Source organism: Vigna unguiculata, chromosome 2 (genome assembly GCF_037176805.1).
Source record: "Vigna unguiculata cultivar grain cowpea cultivar isolate G323 ecotype 2 chromosome 2, ASM3717680v1, whole genome shotgun sequence".
NCBI classification, from domain to species: domain Eukaryota; kingdom Viridiplantae; phylum Streptophyta; class Magnoliopsida; order Fabales; family Fabaceae; genus Vigna; species Vigna unguiculata.
Genome location: NC_140793.1, coordinates 25,397,041 through 25,417,649, shown reverse-complemented (window position 1 = coordinate 25,417,649; position 20,609 = coordinate 25,397,041). Strand labels below are relative to the sequence as shown.

The 20,609-nt window shown below is 33.9% G+C and overlaps 2 protein-coding genes across 3 annotated transcripts; one reads left to right on the top strand and one right to left on the bottom strand.

Annotated features, from left to right (window-relative positions):
- Positions 1-184: 184 nt before the first annotated feature.
- On the bottom strand, positions 185-3,793 carry LOC114173686 (transcription factor BHLH089-like). Its single transcript, XM_028058212.2, has 6 exons — positions 3,313-3,793; positions 2,936-3,145; positions 1,747-1,812; positions 1,527-1,595; positions 1,378-1,449; positions 185-728 (listed from the first exon to the last, which is right to left on the bottom strand). Exons 1-6 carry the CDS (start codon positions 3,538-3,540, stop codon positions 600-602), a joined length of 774 nt encoding a protein of 257 aa, XP_027914013.1. The 5' UTR covers positions 3,541-3,793; the 3' UTR covers positions 185-599.
- A 4,089-nt stretch (positions 3,794-7,882) lies between these two features.
- Positions 7,883-18,326, top strand: LOC114170806 (RUN/FYVE domain protein). 2 transcript variants are annotated; one of them, XM_028056309.2, is made up of 11 exons: positions 7,888-8,042; positions 8,120-8,164; positions 8,259-8,357; positions 8,434-8,544; positions 9,350-9,524; positions 9,636-9,692; positions 9,851-9,987; positions 10,077-10,136; positions 10,224-10,301; positions 10,610-10,683; positions 17,789-18,326. In XM_028056309.2, the coding sequence occupies exons 1-11, from the start codon at positions 7,971-7,973 to the stop codon at positions 17,793-17,795; spliced, it is 915 nt and encodes a 304-aa protein (XP_027912110.1). In that variant the 5' UTR covers positions 7,888-7,970; the 3' UTR covers positions 17,796-18,326. The 2 variants fall into 2 exon arrangements, with proteins under 2 accessions (XP_085526044.1, XP_027912110.1); XM_085669918.1 differs by lacking the exon at positions 9,636-9,692 and having other exon boundaries at positions 7,883-8,042.
- Positions 18,327-20,609: the final 2,283 nt, after the last annotated feature.

Here is a 20,609-nt window from a genome sequence, read left to right as displayed (position 1 = left end):
GAATCCGCAGGACAAGCTCCAATTTTCATAGAACAAGTTATAAAAAACATTCAAGATACTCTGTATCTAAATTTGTCTCTATCGAGCTGAAATTTCCACACAAATAACCAACAGTGGCTCCATTCAATAGGCTCTTCTGGCTATTAAGATCTGTGTAAGTGTTCAAAGGGACTAAACAATAGAGTTAACAAAACCACATGGGCTCAATTTATTCAACATAGCTTCACAGACAAACAACAATGTCGACACTATAGCACAATGACTAAGCCTTTATGTATTCAGTACAAGCAGCATTGTTCTACAAGAATAGCAATCATTTTAATGGTTATGAAGAGTATAGCATAGAAAGCCTATAGTCCACTAAACTACATATTGGTAAATGAATTGTAAATGAATTCATTTTCCAACGCACTAACAAATGGAGTTGCTAAAGTACTCGCTGAAGCGATCTTGTAGAAACAAATAACAGCTCCATGTCTCTTGGAATGAGGTGTCCATGGGACTTCACAACACCTTGAGTATATGATTTACGGGAACTCTGATGGAGAGACTAATCATCCTATATGCATTTATTATAAGGTGTCATGGGATTTCAAAGACTATGTTGCTCTTTCAAAACCAGTTCCCACCTGCATATGTAACCACTCTGGTGATGAACCTCGGCTATACTCTCTTGTAGGTTGAGAAGCGAATGCGATGCCAGTTGTATCAAATGTTTGCTGATCAAACTGGAACACCAACACAAGGATTAAAAACAGAAGTACACCAATAATCTTATTCCACTGGCCCTAAAATTTTGTTTGAAGGTGAGTTTCTACACACTTTAAAGCTATTTACATCTTAGTATATAGAACAACATATCCTAGTTGTTGCTACCATCTACTATAAAATTTATTTACTTTATGTATCAAAAATCCCTTGACTATCCAATATTCCACCCAGAATTTGCAAGGTGCCCACTTAACACAACAAAAATCTTAGATCACACAAGATCATTTAGCTCAGTTAAAAATCAAATCTATAGAGCAACATCTGCAAATGAATAAAACAATAAATCCATTTATAGGGGTCTACTATTCTATATGTTTTTTCAAATATAAAAACATTGAAAACTATATATTATTTCTCACTTATTTCTCAATCAAGATAAAAACCCTTTTGCATTTAAAAAGGTCAAGCTTGACACAAATAGCGTGTATAAAAGAAGCCTCTACCCAAAATGGCATCCTTGCAACATAACAGAAGCAATTAAACTCATAATCCACCAAAGGTAAAGTTTAAAATAAAAGGGACAAAACCAGCTGTTCCGATCTCAAGTACCAGCTTTCTGGTTATTTATATCAAAGATATCAATACAAAGATGCTGCATGTGCTTACATCTTTAGGAGGAAACACTTCAATTCCGGAGGGTATTCTTGAATTTACGGCCTCAAGCTTCATGGACAAAAACTGTGACATAAAAGTAAGTTAAAAAAAAATGCTATGAAGCATATATATTTTCAAAAGAATGCCACCACAATTCACACCTCTACTTGCCGCTGAAGCGATTGGATATAATTAATTATCTCATCAAGAACCAACGCTTTCCCAATAACCTGAATCAAAGAAATACATCGATTTATAATTTCCTTGAGAGCACAGCTTAGTTTTTGTACATACACAGACCAGTAACACTTCTTTCTTCTTCATTTACACTTATTTTTTCTCTTTCAGTAAGACACACGTAGTAAGGTAGTAAAACCATACCTTATTACAACCCGGGACCAAATCCTGAAGAATTTTCATCCTCTCACTAATCTTTTCCCGTCTAGCCTGTCCAATAACATAACATTCCATTACAATACTAAGTCAATGATTCTTACCGGAAAAGACCCAATAATTCAATATTTTCTTAAATACCCCCAAAAGACCCAGTAAGCACAACAGTTTCATTATTTTTTAAACCAACTTTTTCAGGTAACAAATAATCCACTTGACACTACATTTCCCGGAGTGAAGCAAGTTCTTGGTACGCCAGAAACGCCTACCCTAACCATTGATGGCATAGTTTTCTCGTATTTTTTGTTTTAAATAAGAATTTAATAAAAATGCACAATCACATGTGGCCATGTTACTCATGTATGTTAAATTAAATTTAATTTTCTAGTAGTTTCTTTAAAAGTCATATCAAACCACGAATTATTTCTAAATTATTGATAGAATAATTCTTCCATTTTTTGTTTTAAATAAAATAATTGGATTGCCCGACAGTGATGATATTTTACACAATCATTTTAACACAAATGATCAAAGATCATCATGTACTGTGGCAGGAGGGCTTGTAAGTTTTGGTTTTGATGGGACTTTGGCACGTCTTATGCTGCGTTCACTCTACTACAAATAATGCATTTTGCTTACCAAAAGCAAAATAAAAATTATTATGTGATTAAGATAAGCTTATCAACTTTTATCTGAGGAGTTTAATTTCTGTTCTGCGTCAATGTCAAAAAAAATTGCACCATCAACAAAATATTTTCATTAGTATCACTTTTAATGGTAAAAACGCATTAAGTATATCAGTATAAACGTTTTTTACCTTAAATAATGTTCTTAAACGTCATCGCAAAATATGTCTGAATTCATTGATTATTCAAAAGTCTTTACCATAACAATCACTAAAAACTGTAAAAAAAAAAAAAAAACAATTGCTAAAAGAAAATAAGCTATGCAATCACAAGTCTAAATCAGTACCATACTTTGGTCCAAATATTAATCATCCTATAAATAACATTTTTACCAGTTAAAATCAACAATTAATTAAACTCATATACTAAAAATTAAAACTATGGAAAAACATCACAAAGCTATTTACAGCAAATTAAAGACGATGATAATTGAAAGGGGTGGTTAGTTAGTGATTAAGATTAGGAAGTTGCATTGATTAATAATCACTCACCCTTTCTGCGAGACTGTGGCTATCAGTAGCTTGACCCCTTCTGGCTCGGACATGAATGTAATCTTGCTTTGAAGGAGGCTCTGAAGGTGGCTTTCCACCTTGCTCCGCAAGCTTTCCTGAACTGCTTTCTCCTTCACCTTTCGCACTCTCACTCTTCTGGTTCCCTGTTGTTTTAACCCGTTTCCCATCACCACCACCACCACCCTCCTTCTGCACAAATCCCAATACCCAAAAACTTTCATCTTCAACACAAACAAACTCTACCTATAACTAACAAAAAAACAGATCCAACTTCTTTATTGCAATGTAACCAATTCTATTCTATTCTATTTCTTTTTTTCTTTTTTTAATTCATAGTAGAACATTGAGTGAGGTACCACGCCATTGCTGGTGGAGACGCCCTTAGCGGATTCCTCCTCCTCGGCGTCGCGCCTCTTTTTGTGGCCAATGCTACCCGGGCCCAGGCCGTGCCCGAAATGAGCCCTACTGAGGCCCAGCGCGGCAGTAGCGTCTGGCGCGTGGGGAGGCGGGAACTGCCAGATCTCCGAGAGGTTGTAGGACGTTGTGTTGGCGGCGGCGGCGTTGATGATGGCGGCCGGATCCATTCGGTGAAGAAAGTGTCAGTGAGAAAGGAAGAAGAAGAAGAAGAGTGGCATTGAAGAGAAAGTTTTTGGTTTGGGATTTGGGATTGTGATCTCCTTGGAGAGTGGAGGGTTGTGCGCAGAGTGTGTGTGTGTCTAGTGTGAGAGAAGAAGCAATGTTTCTTCTCTGTCCACCATTACTCTCACTAGACACTCACCTCGGGAGTCGCAAACCCAAGTCACTTCCTTCCACAACTCACTCTTCTTTTTCTTTTCTTTATTTCTTTTCCCCCTTTTTCTATATATTTTTCTCATGTAATGTGATCCATTCAAAATTTACAAGATTTTTTTATACTTCATCGCACTTTCTTTTTTTTTTCTTTTTTCTTTTTTTTTTTTTGCTTTCTCTGGATAATTCATATTCATACATTATACTAATTAAATTTTTAATCCAAAGTTCGTGTATCTCTCGTTTAGTCCTCCCCACTACTACTATTTATGGCATTTAGATTTTTCTTTTTATGTTGATGAATGAAATGTATATTTTCGATTGAATTTGTAGTTTCTATTGTTTAAAGGATAGAATTGTCAATTTCACTGATCTATATGGGTTCAAGTCAAAATAGTCTATAGGAAAACAAGTTTCTCACTGAAAAACTTTATAGGCCAAAAATTTGTCCAGAGAAGCTTCGCATGTTAGACCAACTTATGGACATTTTTCTAAATATATAAAAATATTAATTATATATATATATATATATATATATATATAATAATCGGTATGAACAAAATTTTATCTTAAATTAATTTTCAACCTAGGTTTTTATGTGTTAATCTTTATCTTGGGTAAATATGTCTCAACCTTTTATTTAGATAGATTCTTTTGACCTTTAATTTAGGTTGAATTATCTCAATCTTCGATCGGGACTGACCCATCCCGACCTTTGGCTTGAGACAATTTGTTTCAAATTTCAATCCAAAATGGTGTATCATGACCTTCGGCTTAGTTTGACCCGACTAGTTCTTTAGAACAAGATGGCTCATTATGACCTTTAATTTGTGGTTGTCCGTCTCAACCTTCGGCCCAAAACAATTTGTCTCAACCTTCGACCTAGCCTACTAATCTCGACATTTGGCTTGAACCAGTATATCTCGACCTTTGACCTAAGCAGACCAATCTCGACCTTCAGCCTGGGACGACTCGTCTTAACCTTCGACTCTAGCCAACCCGTCTTGACTTTTGATATGGGAAAGATTAGTATTGACCTTCGTTCTAGACCGGCCCACCACGACCTTTGGTCTAGCTCAACTCGTCTCGACCTTCGGACCAAGTCGGCTCGTCTCAACTTTTAGATTGTGATGATTTGTCTCGTCCTTCAGTTTGGGACAACCCATCTCAACCTTCAATCTAGAGTAACTTGTCTCAACTTTCAGCTTGAACCAGCTCTTCTCGACCTTCGGTCCAGGTTGGATTGTTTCGACCTTTGACTCGTACTGAAGATGTTGTTTTTAAGAATTAATTAAAGTTTCATAATAGAATTAAACTCACATTAGTCCTAACCTTAATATACGTAAAAAAATAAAAAAAAATATTATAAAAATAAAAAATTGATTTGAGTGTTGTTATTTATAACCTATAATCAATATTTTAGTAAACGCGTATCATTTGAAAACTTTAGTTAATAATAATAATAATAATAATAATAATAATTATTATTATTATTATAATATGATTTACGAAAAGGATTTTGAAATAAATTACTATGAGTAGTGAACAATTAGCCTTAGGATTTGATTAAGTATGATAATGATAATAGATTAGTAGGTAAATTTTTTGAATTTATTTTTTAGTTGGATACGTAATTGAGTATGGGGCTTATTGATATCGACAATAAAATTGTCCACTTACGCTGATTCAGTTTGGTTTGTGAGGTTGGGGTCACCCAATTAATTTTTTGAAGTATGTTGTACCCTCCATGTTCCCCTTCCGTGTAATAATTGATGGTCCCATCTCATAATTCACAATTCTCATGCAACTTATCATAAATCACATCAAAACAAAAATGTGTAAATGATTAAGACAAAAATTAATACTCTGCTTAACGTAGATGATTCACTTTTTATCAATCACCGTGTTACATAATTAAGACCCTTTTAAACTTATCATGATGGTTCATACTATATTTTAATATCAGAAGATCAATCAAAGATTAATATAAGGATGCATTTGATACGTTGATAGCTAAATGTTTAAATTATGATCTATATCATCAGTTATCTGTCTTTTGGTCGAATTAAAATAATATATTTAGTAATTATCATTAATACAATAAAAATATTACATAATTAGTATGATTATAAGTGTAAAAAAGTCATACATATTTTAAATATCATTCTTTGTTTCGTTAATTTTTTGAAATAATTAATAATTAAATCAAAATTAAAATTTTTAGTTATTTTTTTAATATAAATAACTATATTGGAATATGTGTTTCTTTCATTTCATTTTTCAATTTTATTTTGATAATTTTTATTCTATAAAATAATTTTTATGATATAGACACCAATGCAAAATAGAAATATTATAACAAGATATTAAATCAGTTATTGAAGAGACAATTTAATCACGTGAGTAAAGTGTGGTGTAGGAATTGAGGGAGAATAAGACTGGTGTTGACAAAGGAAATCTAGTGGGATACATAATTACAAAACATAAATGTAGTGAAAGATGTTTATACTAATCTAATTATTCTTTCAAATTGAAATATTGTTTAGAAAATTTTTACAATGGAGGATTGTACATAATTTGTTTTTATATATATGATTTTGTGTTTGATAACTCTAGGTAGTAACCTGTTTATTGTAATTATTTGTTGAATTTTGAGTCATTTCATTATGATATCAGAGCACGTCTGTCATTAGGTGATTTGTGTATGTGGATTCCTATGTTTCTATTGCGTAACTTTGTGTGGCTAGAATAGTTGAAGTTGTTTTAAGAGTTAACTTGTGTCTAATTTGTCTTTCATTGTGTGTTTAGAGTTGTGGCACATAGTCCACCCACCCTTCCACCTTCACCACTAGCTAATATGTCCAGTTTTGCTTGAGCTATTGAGGTGATGGTTGTAGCTTTACAACAACAAACTGCATCCATGGCAAACAACATTAAGCTTCAAGGGTAGCAGTTGAAGCTTTCCAACCTAGAGTCTCTTCTAATGTGTGAAGTTTATAAGACTTTCTCAAGCACAATCCGATGAAGTTCAATGGGAAGGTGTCATCAGATGAGGCAAATCAATGGTTGAAGGATCTAGAGAGGGTTTTCGATGCAAAGCAATATCCATAAAAGAATAGGCTTTTCCTATGCTATCTACATGCTTTATGTGGAAGAGTGCAAAAATGATGATGGAAGAGAAGAGTGAAGCCATCACCTGAAGTAGTTTCAAAGCCAAGTTTTTGAAAGAATATTTCCTCGATAGTGTAATATATGTCAAGGAAGTGGAGTTCCTTCAAGTAATTTAAAGATTAATGACTTTGGTAGAATATGCAGAGAAGTTCAGGCATCTTCCACATTTTTACATTTTTTCTATCAATTAAGAGTGGAGATGGAGAAAGTTTGATAATGAATTCAAACAAGAGATAAAATGAATGATAGTGTTAATTACATGGATAAAATAATAAATATAAACATAAACTTAGTGAAATATGTTTTGTTGTCTAATTATTCTTTCAAATTTTGAAATGGAAAACTTTTACATTGAAGGACAACACATAATATGCTTTTATATGATTGTGTGTTGGATAATTCTATGTAATATCATGTTTACTACAATTATTTGCTTAAGATTGGATCGTTACATAAATTAAGTTTATTCGTTTTACATAAATTAAGTTTATTCGTTTTTCAACTTATAAATTTGTAATTTTGATATTTAAATCTATATTAGATAATAAAATTTTATTTTATGTACTCATGTTTGTGAAATAATTAATATTTTTTTAAATATATATATATATATATATATATATATATAATTAAAAGTGATACCAACTTTTCAGATGAGAAGGAAAAGTATTCTTATAATTTTTTGAATCAAATTTTTTATCAAAGATTAAAAATTACAGGAAAGTTTTATTGATATGAAAAAAAAGGTGTTTAAAATAGTTACATTACTCTAGAGAATTCAAATATTTTTATTTGACCAAGAGAAATAGATAGAATATTCCATTTTTATTAAGGAGAGATGACAAATTAAGTACATTAATTTTCAATAAATAAAATATAAAACAAGAAAATATGATTGGAAAAAACCATAAAAAATTGATACAAATTATAAAAGTTAATATTTTTATTAGTTTATCATTCACATCACATGCATTGAGACGGCGTCGTTTCACGTGGAGACCCTGGCAGGGTATAAAATGAAGGAGATTTTAAAATGCAGTGAAGAAAAGGAGCGATGGAATTGCTGAAGCTTTCGAAGTTGAAGCTCCAACTTCAAGCCCTCGTCGCCGAAGTTCGAGATCTCAGGGTAACGTTCTCCGTCTCCGAAGCCAATAGCCAATTCGCCATGGCCGTTTCCTCTTCCGCTAACCTTCGCACTTTCAGGACAGGGAACGCTCCGCCACCGAGCAGCACCACCTTCTTCTCCAGGTTTCGATTCCCTTCAATTAGGTCAAGTCTCTTCATCACGTAGCACTCCGCGTAATTTTACTATGCTGATTCGCTTTGCCACGCTCGGGAACAGAAGCTGAAGCATAACGAGGAAGAGTGTGGCAGAAAGATACAGGAACTGCAGGGCGAGTTGGCTTCTGTCAGAGAGGAGCGTCAGAAACTGGAGAGAAAGGTTTGGGAGATTTAATGTTGGTGGTTTTTCTACAAAAGGAAAAAGGAACGTTAAGTGATTTGTGTTTCCAAAGCAGGTGAATTATCTAGAGAACGATAATGTGCTGCTTGAGAACAAGCAGAAAGAGTTGAAGGGAACGATGAATAATTTGCTTCAGTCTAGGGAAAGCTTCGTGCATGCTTACGAGGTTATCTTATTGTGTGGTTCTTTTCCAATCATATGTATTTTTTTATGTTACTATATAAAACGTGGTGGTGTGTTAAGTGAACAAGGGTAATAATGCTAGTGAGTGATACTATATCTCCCTACAATATCTTATTTATAAAGAAATGATTAAATTAAAATAATGCATCAAATGTCTTGAAGACATGAAAAACATTCAATACTTTCGTTACGTAGTTAATAGGAGGGTTAGCATGATGTTGCAGAAAAAAATTAGTTATACAATGCTAAATTCTAAATGATGGCAGGATGAGAAGTCTCTTCCTTCTCCCATTAATTTTTTTAACTACCTTTTATTGTTCGATAAATAAAGTGCTGAATTTGAGCATCACTGAAATTGGTGGGGTTACTTTTGTGGATTTTTTTTTTTTTTTTATGATAATGCAATCAAATTTGGTCCAGTTAATATGTTTAACCCGATGGACCCCATCCCTCAAAAGTAAAAAAAGAAAACGGGCACATGCAGACACACTTGATTAGCTTGAAAGGAAATTATTTGTTACTTGTTACTCCAGCATTCTTGAATCCTTATCCACGTGTTTGAGCATAACTGAAACTTTTCCGTATACGGGGAATGAGGGAGCAAGAGTAGGGGTAATAGGTAGAAACCATTAGATTTGGGACTTCGGATTTTGTTTGTTGTTCTGATACTACCAACGCAATGAACACTCCTATTTCTTGGGGAAACTAATAAATGTTGGAACTTGAAACTCTCCTAATATGGACTGCTGTTGATTGTGTACTTGGGTTCGAAATAATGGGTTGTACAGGAATCTACTTCTAAGATGAAACGTTCAATTGAAGCCAAAGATAGGATGCTCAATGTCCTTTCAGAGAAGATAAGTTCTTGTCTGGCATTATTTGATTCAATAGCAAAGGAGGTATTTTGTATCAAGCAAGTTCTGGATAAAGTCCAGAACATTGTCAATGATAGAGAGGAAGTTGGTAAGTAATTTCCTAACTAGTTCTGTCTCCAAAGTATGCTCAGGTGTGGATATTCATACAAACAATTGGTGTTTAATTGCTTATTTTATGTTTGTATTTCATTTTTTTCAGTGACCAAATTGAAAAAGAAAATGGACTGGGTCTCTGCATTTGAAAAAACATTTGTCGGTAATTTAGAAATCCCATTAACCTGTCCTACATTTTAAAACATGTTAGTACTCAATAGTTAGTATGATACAATTACTATGTGTGTGTGTGTGTGTGTAATATGTGGTGCTACATACCATCCAAGTTTCATCAACTCAAAACCTTCCTTTGGGTTGTAGAAAATATCTCTGATCTAAGAAATAAAGTGGAAAACAACGAGGCTGAATTAAGAAGAAAGGACAGAATCATCTCAGAGCTTGTAGCAAAGCTGGACGTGGCAAAAGTTGGCAACCATAACCAAGCTCAAATGGAAGATATATCCATACCTGCAATAATTATATCTATATCAAATACCATAAAACTTATTTGCACTTTCATTTTGAACATTTTCTTAACCAGCTCCACGTTCAGAAAACATTATATCTAAAGGATACAGAGATACAAAATTTAGTTTCTGACAAAGAGGTTTAATATTTTATTTCGTCATTATGTCCATGACTTCTGGTTGGGGGGTCCCTATGATTTCTAAACATTTTTTAAAATAATTCAAAGGTTTTACATTATGAAGTTGGAAGCTTAAGACTCATCTTACAGAGGATTCAGGATACTGTTACAAATATGAATGAAGAGGTAAAGGGAATTTTTAAACTTTATCATTTGTATATTTCAAAGGTATATTAGAACAAAAAAATCACCATGTTTATGGCACTGGAAGCACTATTTTCCAATTCAAATTTTTTCCCTTGCAATTTGTTGTGGAGAGTGTATGTGTTTCTGTTCCAATGATTAGTTGTTAATTTCTTCATCTACTTTGTAAATAATGGCTGTTTGTATAGTCGATTTAATATTAATTCTTATTCCATTGTTTTTACACACCATCCAAGGACAATATATGATTATCAGTAAAATCTAATCTATGATGCTTATTTTTATTCCAGGACAAAAGGTTATTTTCATCAATCTTGCAACAAAAAGAGGAAATTGCAATGGATATGAAGATTGTAGATAACATGTAAGATTAATTTATTTAATGGTACATCTGTTAACTTTTAGAATTTACTGTCTGATATTCGAGGCTTAATACAGAAAAATTAATGCTCTGTTGGAGATAGACATGTCTTTTCTAGACTCCTGGTTCTATATGATCATTGTTCATTCTAGTACATACGCAAAATCAGACCAGATATTGAATAAGTAATAGATATTGACCTTAGCTTCATCTCTAGATTTATAGATGAACAATTCAATTATTTTATTCTCATTAATTAATAATATTACTTACCTAGGATGGAAGATGTTGTTCAAAACAATAAAGATTGCACTCTAAAAAGGAACAACATTTTTCTCTTTGCTTTTGTCCCATGAATAAAACAAACTTATGCAGATCATAGTCTCTTCATCAAATGTGATCAAATCTGATTTCACTACTCTGCTAGTCAACATTGATGACATTGTACTGATGGTATGATGAAGGATTATCTTATTTCTTTTCAAGATTATTGAATATGGTGTGAGTTGATTAAGAAAGCTAAGTGAAATCCCCACTGGACATTAAGATAGCAAGCTATCTAGATGTGAAGGTTCCTTTCACAAAGCTCAAAAGAAGAAGATGATGGATTGATTCAAAATGAAAAGGAAATGAAAAGCACATAAATCATAGAAAACCAAGAACAATTAAAGGAAGAAGAAAACATAAAATGAAAAGGGAAGAAATGGTAAAAATGTGAGAAGCACGCCACTACAAGGCTAGGCTAGAAGCCATGGCAACCTTGAAGATGAGTGGATGTGTGCCGCCACTTGCTATGCAAGATAAGGCTTAAAAGTTTCACTCCCAAGGGAGGAAACTCTCACAAAATGGTTGAGACACAAGAGTGTTTTTACTTCAAAATCTTCAACCCTTTTACATGTTTAGGAGCACCCCTTATATAGAAGAGTTTAGGGGCCTCTAAGCAAATAAAAGATACCTAAGGATGTCTCTACAAAAACCCAACCCTAGCTTCTAGAAACTAGGTCAAATAAGGTTACAAAAATGAGAGACAAAAGAACTAACTATGGTGTGTGCAAGGCTAATCTCGTTCTAGCACAAAAGGAGACAAAAAATGTGTCTCATATGTCTCCAAAAAGTGGCCATAGTGTGCTAAAAACAAAGGAGACCAAAGGTACATAGGTACACTTGCTTCATGCCTTTTACTTTATGCTTTATGCCTTTGCTTTACTCTCTCCTCCACATCATTTATGCTCCCCAATCACCATGCGCCACCTAGCATTGCTTTCTTACTCCTAATTAACCTACAAAGCAAATAAACATAGATTAGCATGTTGGCTTAAGTCAAGTCAACTATAGTCAACAAGTCAAACATAGTCAAAGGTCAACAAGTTAACTAAAGTTGATTCAACTAAGCCAACTTAGGGAATCAAAAAATAACAAACACAAATGAAAGGGATGAAGGATTAGTGAACTTCCTTTCTAAACATGCTTAGTCTTCTTAAGCATGTGCCTCCATCCTTGGTTGGGGTCAATCCTTCATCATCCTCCCCTTCTTGGAGAGAATTTGACCACAAATTCTTTAAGCCTTTGTGGATGGAACTTGACTTGATTTGGGGGAGGATTTGCGCCTCCCTTTTATGAGCTTTTGTTCCATCATTTTTAAGGGTATTACCCCTAGCTTTGGTTAGGCCATCTTTATTTTCTAGACTACTCTTCCTCTCTTGCTTATGCTTTGGGCCTTCCTTTTTGGCTTGGGAAGAGAAGGAAGAGTGATGCACATCTTGCTTTGGAAGAATTTTTTTGTAGGCAAGTAACACCTTGGTGAAAGCTTGCCCCTTTTCTTTTTCTTCTTTATCTTTTCTTATTTTATTTCTATCCTTATTAACTTCTTGAGGTGATAGAGGTAGTAAAGTTGTCTTTTTCCCATTTTTGAAGAAAATGTATTGGTTGGTATGGCCATCATGTAAAGTTTGTTTATCAAATTGCCATGGCCTACCTAGTAAGATATGTGTGACTTCCATGGGAACAACATCACATAGCACCTCATCTTTGTAGCTTCCTATAGAGAAGTTAATTAGGACTTGTTTATTGACATCTATTTCTCCCTCTTTACTTATCCAAGCAAGCTTGTAGGGCTTAGCATGAGGAATGGTCTCTAAGCTAAGCTTTTCCACCAACCTTGTGCTAGCTACATTGGTACTACTTCCTCCATCAATAATTAGAGAGCAAACCCATTTGTTAATTTTGCATCTAGATTGAAAAATGTTTTCTCTTTGAGTTGGATCAAGCTCACTTTGATCTTGACCTATCATGTGCCTTAATAACATAGGGTCTTTCTCAAAAATTTTAGTTTTACTAGAGGAAGAAGGTTCTTTTGAAAGAGAATGGGGAGATAAGTGTTCACTTTCAACATCATTACTCTTCTTTAAGATCATGGTCCTCTTGGTTGGGCAATTTAAAGCAATGTGATTATAACCCAAACATTTAAAACATTTAATAGAACTTGATCTTGGAGAAGTGGAATGGTGAATGTGATCACTTGGTGACTTACTTTTACTTGGTGGTTCTTGATGTGAGTTAGAAGGGAACTTATCATGTTTCATTTTATCATTTCCCTTCCATGAGTGACTAAAGTAGTAGTTGGGTGAGTAACTCTTCCTTGCCCTTCTTTTTCTTTTCAATTGAATTTCAATCCCAAGGGCAAGTGTGAAAACATTTTCAAGAGTGGAGTACTCATACAACTCTACTTGGTCTTGTATGTCTCTCCTAAGATCACTCACAAATCTTTTTATTTTCTCTTTGTTAGTCTCTTTTATTTCAACCCTACGCATTTGAGACTCTAATTCTTTAAAGTACTTACTCACACTCATAGAACCTTGGTGAAGCCTTTGGAGCTTCAAAAGAAGTTCCTTCCTATAGGAAGGAGGAACAAATCTAGCGCGCATAAGAGTTTTAATGTCCATCCAAGAAGCCGCGGGTGGCCCTTGGTCATAATTCTTACAAACTTTATGCCACCAAGTATTGGCATACTCCAAAAATCCTAAAACTACTAGATCAACTTGTGCTTGATCCTTTACATGATTTTCATTGAAAATTTGATCAACTTTAGCTTCCCAATCAAGGAAGATTTTGGGATCACTTCCACCATAGAACTTAGGAATCTTTAGAGTTTGCTTCTCTTGTGATGGTTTGCGCCTAGAATGCCCTCTTTTCCTAGCCTCTCTTTCTTGCTCCTTAGCTTCAAGCCTTTGAATGTGCTCTTGGATTCTTAGGTCACTTTGCTCCTTGTCTTTTCTTAATTGTTCAAAGGCCTCCTTCCTAGACAACTCCAAATCCCGAAGCAATCTCATCAATGTATTGTTTTTGTATGGTGTAGGTGCATTTGATGAACTTGCCATGATTTCTACAACAAAAACACTCAAATCCGAGACAAAATAAATGGATTAGAGGTTAGACAACATGAAAACCGAGACCAAATCCAACCCAAATTGTAACCCAAGTGTTTAGATCACTCTCCCAAAGTAACAAGGCAAGGCTACACTCAAAGCTCCTCCAAAGGAGTGAAGCAAACACTTTTAAAAACTTGTTCAAAACCTTTCAAATGCAAGACAAGTGATTCGGCCACAACATCTCAAGAGTTTCAAGAAAAGAAAACTACTAAGACACAACAGAGAACACCTAGTGACAAGCAAGAAAAGCACAAAAACAAGAAAGTTTAACTTCTAAGGAATTTTTTTTTAAAGACAAAACTTGAACAAGACTAAAGCAATGAAAAACACTTTTAAAGACTCTATGGAAAGCATTTGAACAAGCCAAGATTATACCTCAAATTATGCATACACCAAGAAAGATCATAACCAAGTTAAAGCATGGAACTAATTTACCAATATCACCCAAAATCCAAGTATAAAATTTGGTAGCATAACACCTAGTAAAAATGGCCAAATGGATTCACCAAGCAACACATTAGCTCTCGGCCAAACTGTTTTTGGTCTTGAAAACACTTTTTCTTTTCAAAACTAGGTACTTAAAATGATGAGAAGGATGTTTTAGGGTGTCTTGAACACTTAGTTCCTTAAAATTAGGTCAAAATCAATTTCAAGGAGCATGCTACAACAAAAGGCATAGATCTCATGCAATATCTCAAATACTTAGAAACAAGAATAAGAAAACTCAAAGAAGCATATGACATATGACTCAAGCAAAAGTTAGACACATTTAAAGACTCAACATGACATACACAAAGACACAAACATGTAGCTATCATGCATTTAAACTCATGGATTTGAGGCTCAAAGACTAAGCATCCAAAGACATGTTATCCAACCACATTTAGGAGTAAGAAGAGTAACAAAAACAGTAGCCAAAACTGCCCAACATAACCTAAAAAACGTTGATTCGCGGTGATCTCGGCAGCTCTAACCTTTGCTCACTATTTCAATCATAACTCTCTCCACAAAACTCCAAATGCATTGGTTCTTTTTTTGTTAGAAACTAGACTAACAGAGCTTTCTTTTGACATCAAGAACGTAATTTTTGGATCACTGAGCAGGTGCAGTTTAATCTTTTAAAATCGTGAACAGTTTCTGCCAGCATTGTTTTTGTGTGTAATGGAAGTGGATTTGAACCATACAAAGATAGTTACAACAAGACAAGATTAGCACATGAAAAAACACCATATTCAAGATAACCTAGGCTCTAGATACCAAATGATGAAGGATTATCTTGTTCCTTTTTAAGATTATTGAATATGGTGTGAGTTGATTAAGAAAACCAAGGAAATCCCCACTGGACATTAAGATAGCAAGCTATCTAGATGTGAAGGTTCCTTTCCAAGGTTCTAGAGAGGAGGAGAATGGATTGATGGGGAGTAAGAAATCAAAAGGAAAAACATATAATAGAAACAATATAAACCAAGAAGAGTAAAGAAACATAAAATGAAAAGCAAGGGAAATGGGAGGAATGGAGGATTCACGCCACTACAAGGCTAGGCTAGAAGAAGCCATGGCAACCTTGAAGATGAGTGGTGTATGCCGCCACTTGCCAAGGCAAGATAAGGCTTGAAAGAACTCCACTCCCTAAGGAGGAATGCTCTCACAAAAGGTTGAAACACAAAGTGTATAATTTCTCCAAAATGTTCAACCCTTGTACAAGTGTTAGAGGTCCCCTTAAATAGACAAGTCTAGGGGCCCCTTAGCAAAACAACTAAGTTAAAGGATTACAAAAGAAACCTAGCATGTTCTAGAAAGTAGGTCATCCTAGGGTGCACATGGGTGAATTTTCGTCCAAGCCATCTAGGTGGCAAGTCTTCATGGCCAAGGCTCCCAAAGGAAGGTTCTAGAACATTCTAGAAGACTTGGTGTCCAAGGCATGTGGGCCTCCTCTTTCTAGATGCTTCTAGAAAGTCTTATTCCTTCTCTCTCTTCCTTAGGACGCCAAGTGTCTCCTATGTGGTCCTCCTCCTTTCTTATTCCTACAAAAGCAATTCAAGGATTAGCATGTTGGTTTAAGGTTAAGCTAATCTTTTGAGTCAACAAGTCAACCCAAAGTCAAGGTCAACAAGTCAACTCAAAAATAGTCAACCAAGCCAACTTAAAGGAATTTTAAACTAAAGAAAATAAAAGCAAAGGAAGGGATCAAGGAACTCCCTTTCTTCTAAGCATGTGCCATGGGCCATCATCCTTGGTAGTGATCAATCCTTTATCATGGTAACTCCATTACTGAATTGACTAATATCAAGCATATTCTTCATTCCCACTTTCGATTAAAGATCTTGGTGTGTTGAAATATTTTTTGGGGAAGTCGCTCACTTTGCCATAGGTATCACAATATCGCAACAAAAATATTGTTTTGATCTTCTTCATGATTCTGGTTTATTGAGGTCCAACCAAACCAGCCTCTACAACCATGGATAGCTCTCTTTGACTACAACAAGAATCAAATTATTTGTTTTCAGATCATTTGCCATATTTTCAGTTGGTTGGTTGGTTGAGTTATCTGTCTCACCAGTCCACAACCTGACATTGCCTTTGCTTCATAGTAGCTGATTTAATTCATGTCTCAGCTCTGCGTTGCTCATATTTGTGCTTCCAACAACGTCTTATGCTATCTAAGAGGATGTGTAGGAAAAGCATTGTTCTTCAGTCAAACCTCTCGTCCAATTAATCTTGTTGCTTTCGGCGATGCCAATTGGGCCCTTGTGTAGATACACACAAATCTTTTACCAAATACTGTTTCTTCCATGGGAATTCATTAATTTCATGGAAAGCAAGGAAACGAAACACTGTCTCTCATTTAGCCTCAGAAGCCAATACTGTGGTTTTTCGTCCACTACTTGTGAGCTACAATGGCTCACTTATCCTAATGATCTTCAAGTCACTTGTTGCAAACTTGCTGTTCTGTCCTGCCATGGCGAAAGTGCCATGCATATTGCTGCCAGTCTGGTTTTTCATGAGTGAACCAAATATTTATAAATCAATTGTCTTATTTTGTGGACAAAGACTCAAGAAGATTCATTGCATCAGTTGGCTGCTGACATGTTAACTAAATCTCTTCATCCAAACTTTTGTGAACAATCTATCCAAGCTTGAGTTAGCTGATATTTTCCTACCTCCAGCTTGTGAGGGGGTACCAAAAGAAGACCAGTCATCTTCAACACAAAAAAAATCCATAAATCTTTTGCACCTAGAAAAGCTTACATAATATCTAAGATATGTTTAGAATGTGCTCTGAATATGCTACCCGATGTACTATTTTTGCTGAGCTGTTACGTTGTGTAACTCTCATACAAATTCCGTTCTTTTCATATCATTAGGAGCTGTAGCCTCTGTAGGTTATTTATGTGCTGCCATACACTGCAAATGGTGAATATTTGCAGTTATCTTCTTCTCTCTATATTCCTTATCTGTCTCCTTTCTCTTTTGTCTATATTTTCCTTAGGAGCAATATCCGTCATTAGATATTACAATTTATGGGTACAAACAATCTCATGTTTGAAGTATTCTTCCGTTTTCTACCTGATCTTATCTCGCGCCTCCCTCTTTCTTCTGAATTGACTGTGGACAGTTGGTGTTTTAAAATGAAGCTTTATTTTATTTCATACTTGTTATTCATCAGTAATTTATTTCAGGAAATGAGCACAATCGCTATTTTGAAGCAAGTGTGGTATGCATTGGTTTTATTGTGTTGCGTAAATGTTTTGGGCTGACGATGCCTTGAGACCAAATGAGCAACAGAAGGATTCACTACCCAACTACGTCTCTGATATCTGGTAAATTGGAATGAGTTTCTTTTTTCTCCTACAGGGTTTGTGAATTAATGGAAAATTTAAAGATGTGCTCATAATTAATTTAAGTTTTTGAGCCCTTCAAGTTGTTATTCAACCCCTTCTAATGTGTGACCATATTCTTTGGTGTATTGGATAATTATGCAAGAAGTGTTGGTGTTCAGCAGTGAAAATAGGTGATTTACCGAACAATATTTGTTTGCTCCGACATCATATTTTGATTAAGTTAGATATTTAGTTAAGGGGGGAGGAAAATGCCACTTGAAAATATGTATTTTATTCTCTCACGATCATTGGCATTGCTCACAACTTTCCTTATGTTATGCTGTATTTGACAGAAGAGAATAGTGAGATTGAAAACACTCAGCCATTAATAATCAAACCGCTCCCTTTTTTTTTAGTTTTAGAAACTTTACTTTAGATTAAAATAAAATAATTTTTAAGTCTGGCATGCTATGCAGTTGTATTATGTATGACAACTCGGCCTTTGAGATATATATATATATATATATATATATATATATATATATATATATATATATATATATATATATATATATATTTGTGTGTGTGTGTAGTTTCTTTGCCTTTTGGTTTAGAATAATATATTCATTGTTGAAAAATTCATCCTGTAGTTTGAAAATCCTACTTGTTGAATGAAGAAAGAATTTAATGCAGTATATGTTTGAGATATTAAATGTATTTATGTTTACTTTAATGCTTATCTATTATAAAACAGTAAGAGGAGTAGTAAGAGGATGCTATATATTATTACTTCTGTAATTGCCACTCTTTCAGCCGGTACAAAGGGTTGACCTGCCTTGAAATTTGTAATTGTCATATTTTATTAGTTCGCAAACCATTTTTTATGTATACGATGAAGAAGACGTAGAAGTTTGAGTCGAAGACTTTGTATAAATTACTTAAATTCCTCACCGTTAGACTGATCTTAGTGGGCTGGCAATTCATGGTTTGGTCCAGTGGAATTGGTGACTATGCAATTTTCTTTACACTCTCCAAATCAAGTTTAGTCTTCAGAGAGGTATGCAGTTATAACTTAAATATGTTATATGTCACAACATTACTATTTATTTTCCTTTCTTAAGCCCTCAACAAAAAAAAGACTACCAAGGGTTATTTTTTTCATGAATTGGACTGAATTGAATCTGTTGGTTCAATTTTTTTCCCGCACAATTGAGTCTAATTTGACCTGAAATGACGAAGTGTGCTTGTTTTATCTGGTTTTGGGTTCATAAGTCTTGGAACGGAGCAAACATGAAGTAATTGATTAAAAGAATTATACATACGAATTTTTTAAATGATCATGTGATCATAGGATTTATTGTTTACTATGTGTTTAATTATACAGTTTAGAAGTATAGTATAACATTATAAACCTGAATTATTATATTATATTTAAATGGTCGAGTTAGAAAGATAAATACCTTTTGATATTTTTTATGTGGTCAGTAAATATTTATCTTGTCTTGAAATAACTGTAATGTTAATGTTTATGAAAATTTTGATTGACTGATATATTTTTAGTTTTCAACCAACATTGTTTTTTTTTTCTATTTTGTTTTAAAATAATTTGCATAAATGTTTGTATTTGAAATAGATAAAATAATAAATTTAATTGAGTGACATTCTTATTATTATTCTTGATCAGATTTAAAAAAGAAAAAGAAAAGAAAAGAAAACTAAAACTGAACCATATGCACCTTACCTAGAGTACACGGTTTTGTTCATTCCTTATTGACATGTCGCAGTGTTTAGGTTTGAGGGCACGTAAGTGAAATTCGTAGGTTTAGGGTGTCCAATAGTAGCATAAAGAAGTACTGGGAGTCCTCTTTGCATGTGGTAAAGGATGAGGATTTCAACCATCAATAATTCCTGATATACAGTTGTACATTTGTTTTTCTTTCTGAGGCCTTTTCTTTTAGGACAAACTGTAATAAAGGACGTTCCCACCACTCATTTATTTCCTTTCTTTCCAAATTTTTCTTATCACCTAAGATATTTTTTAGACTCAATTCTTTACTCTACTCCTTTTATTTTAATATTCTTGGATATCACATGTCAAATTACTTCCATATAAAATTGCTCCAATTTATCCCCTAAGATGTTTTTACAAATGTTATACTTTGATAATCTAACCTTTGCCCTCATCCTACACCATCTAAAAGGTAATAATAGTTTTGATCCTTACCAAGGGTTAGTCAACAAGGAGTGTACATCGTAGAAGAAAAATCATAAAAAAAATTATAACTATTAAGAAAGGTAAACCACCATCTTCTAGTTTTGGTACCTTTTACACCAAAGCTTCAAAACAATTTTAAGTTAATTTGGTTTTCAACTTAGCCATCCATATAACATCTATTAAAATGAATGTTTCTCAACTAAATTCAAGACACAAGGCTACATAGCTCTACCATGTTGATTAATAATAAAATTGTGAGTTAAATATATTTTTAATTCTTAAATTTTGACGCAAAATTAAAATTTATTTTTATCTCAAATTTTGATTCAGTTTAATCTTTAAATTTTAAAAATAAATAAAAATTCTCCTAATTCAACCTCGTTAAATTTTTTTTACATATCATACAACATACAATGATTTAGACTATGTTTATAATACGTAAACGATTATTATATTCATTGTTTT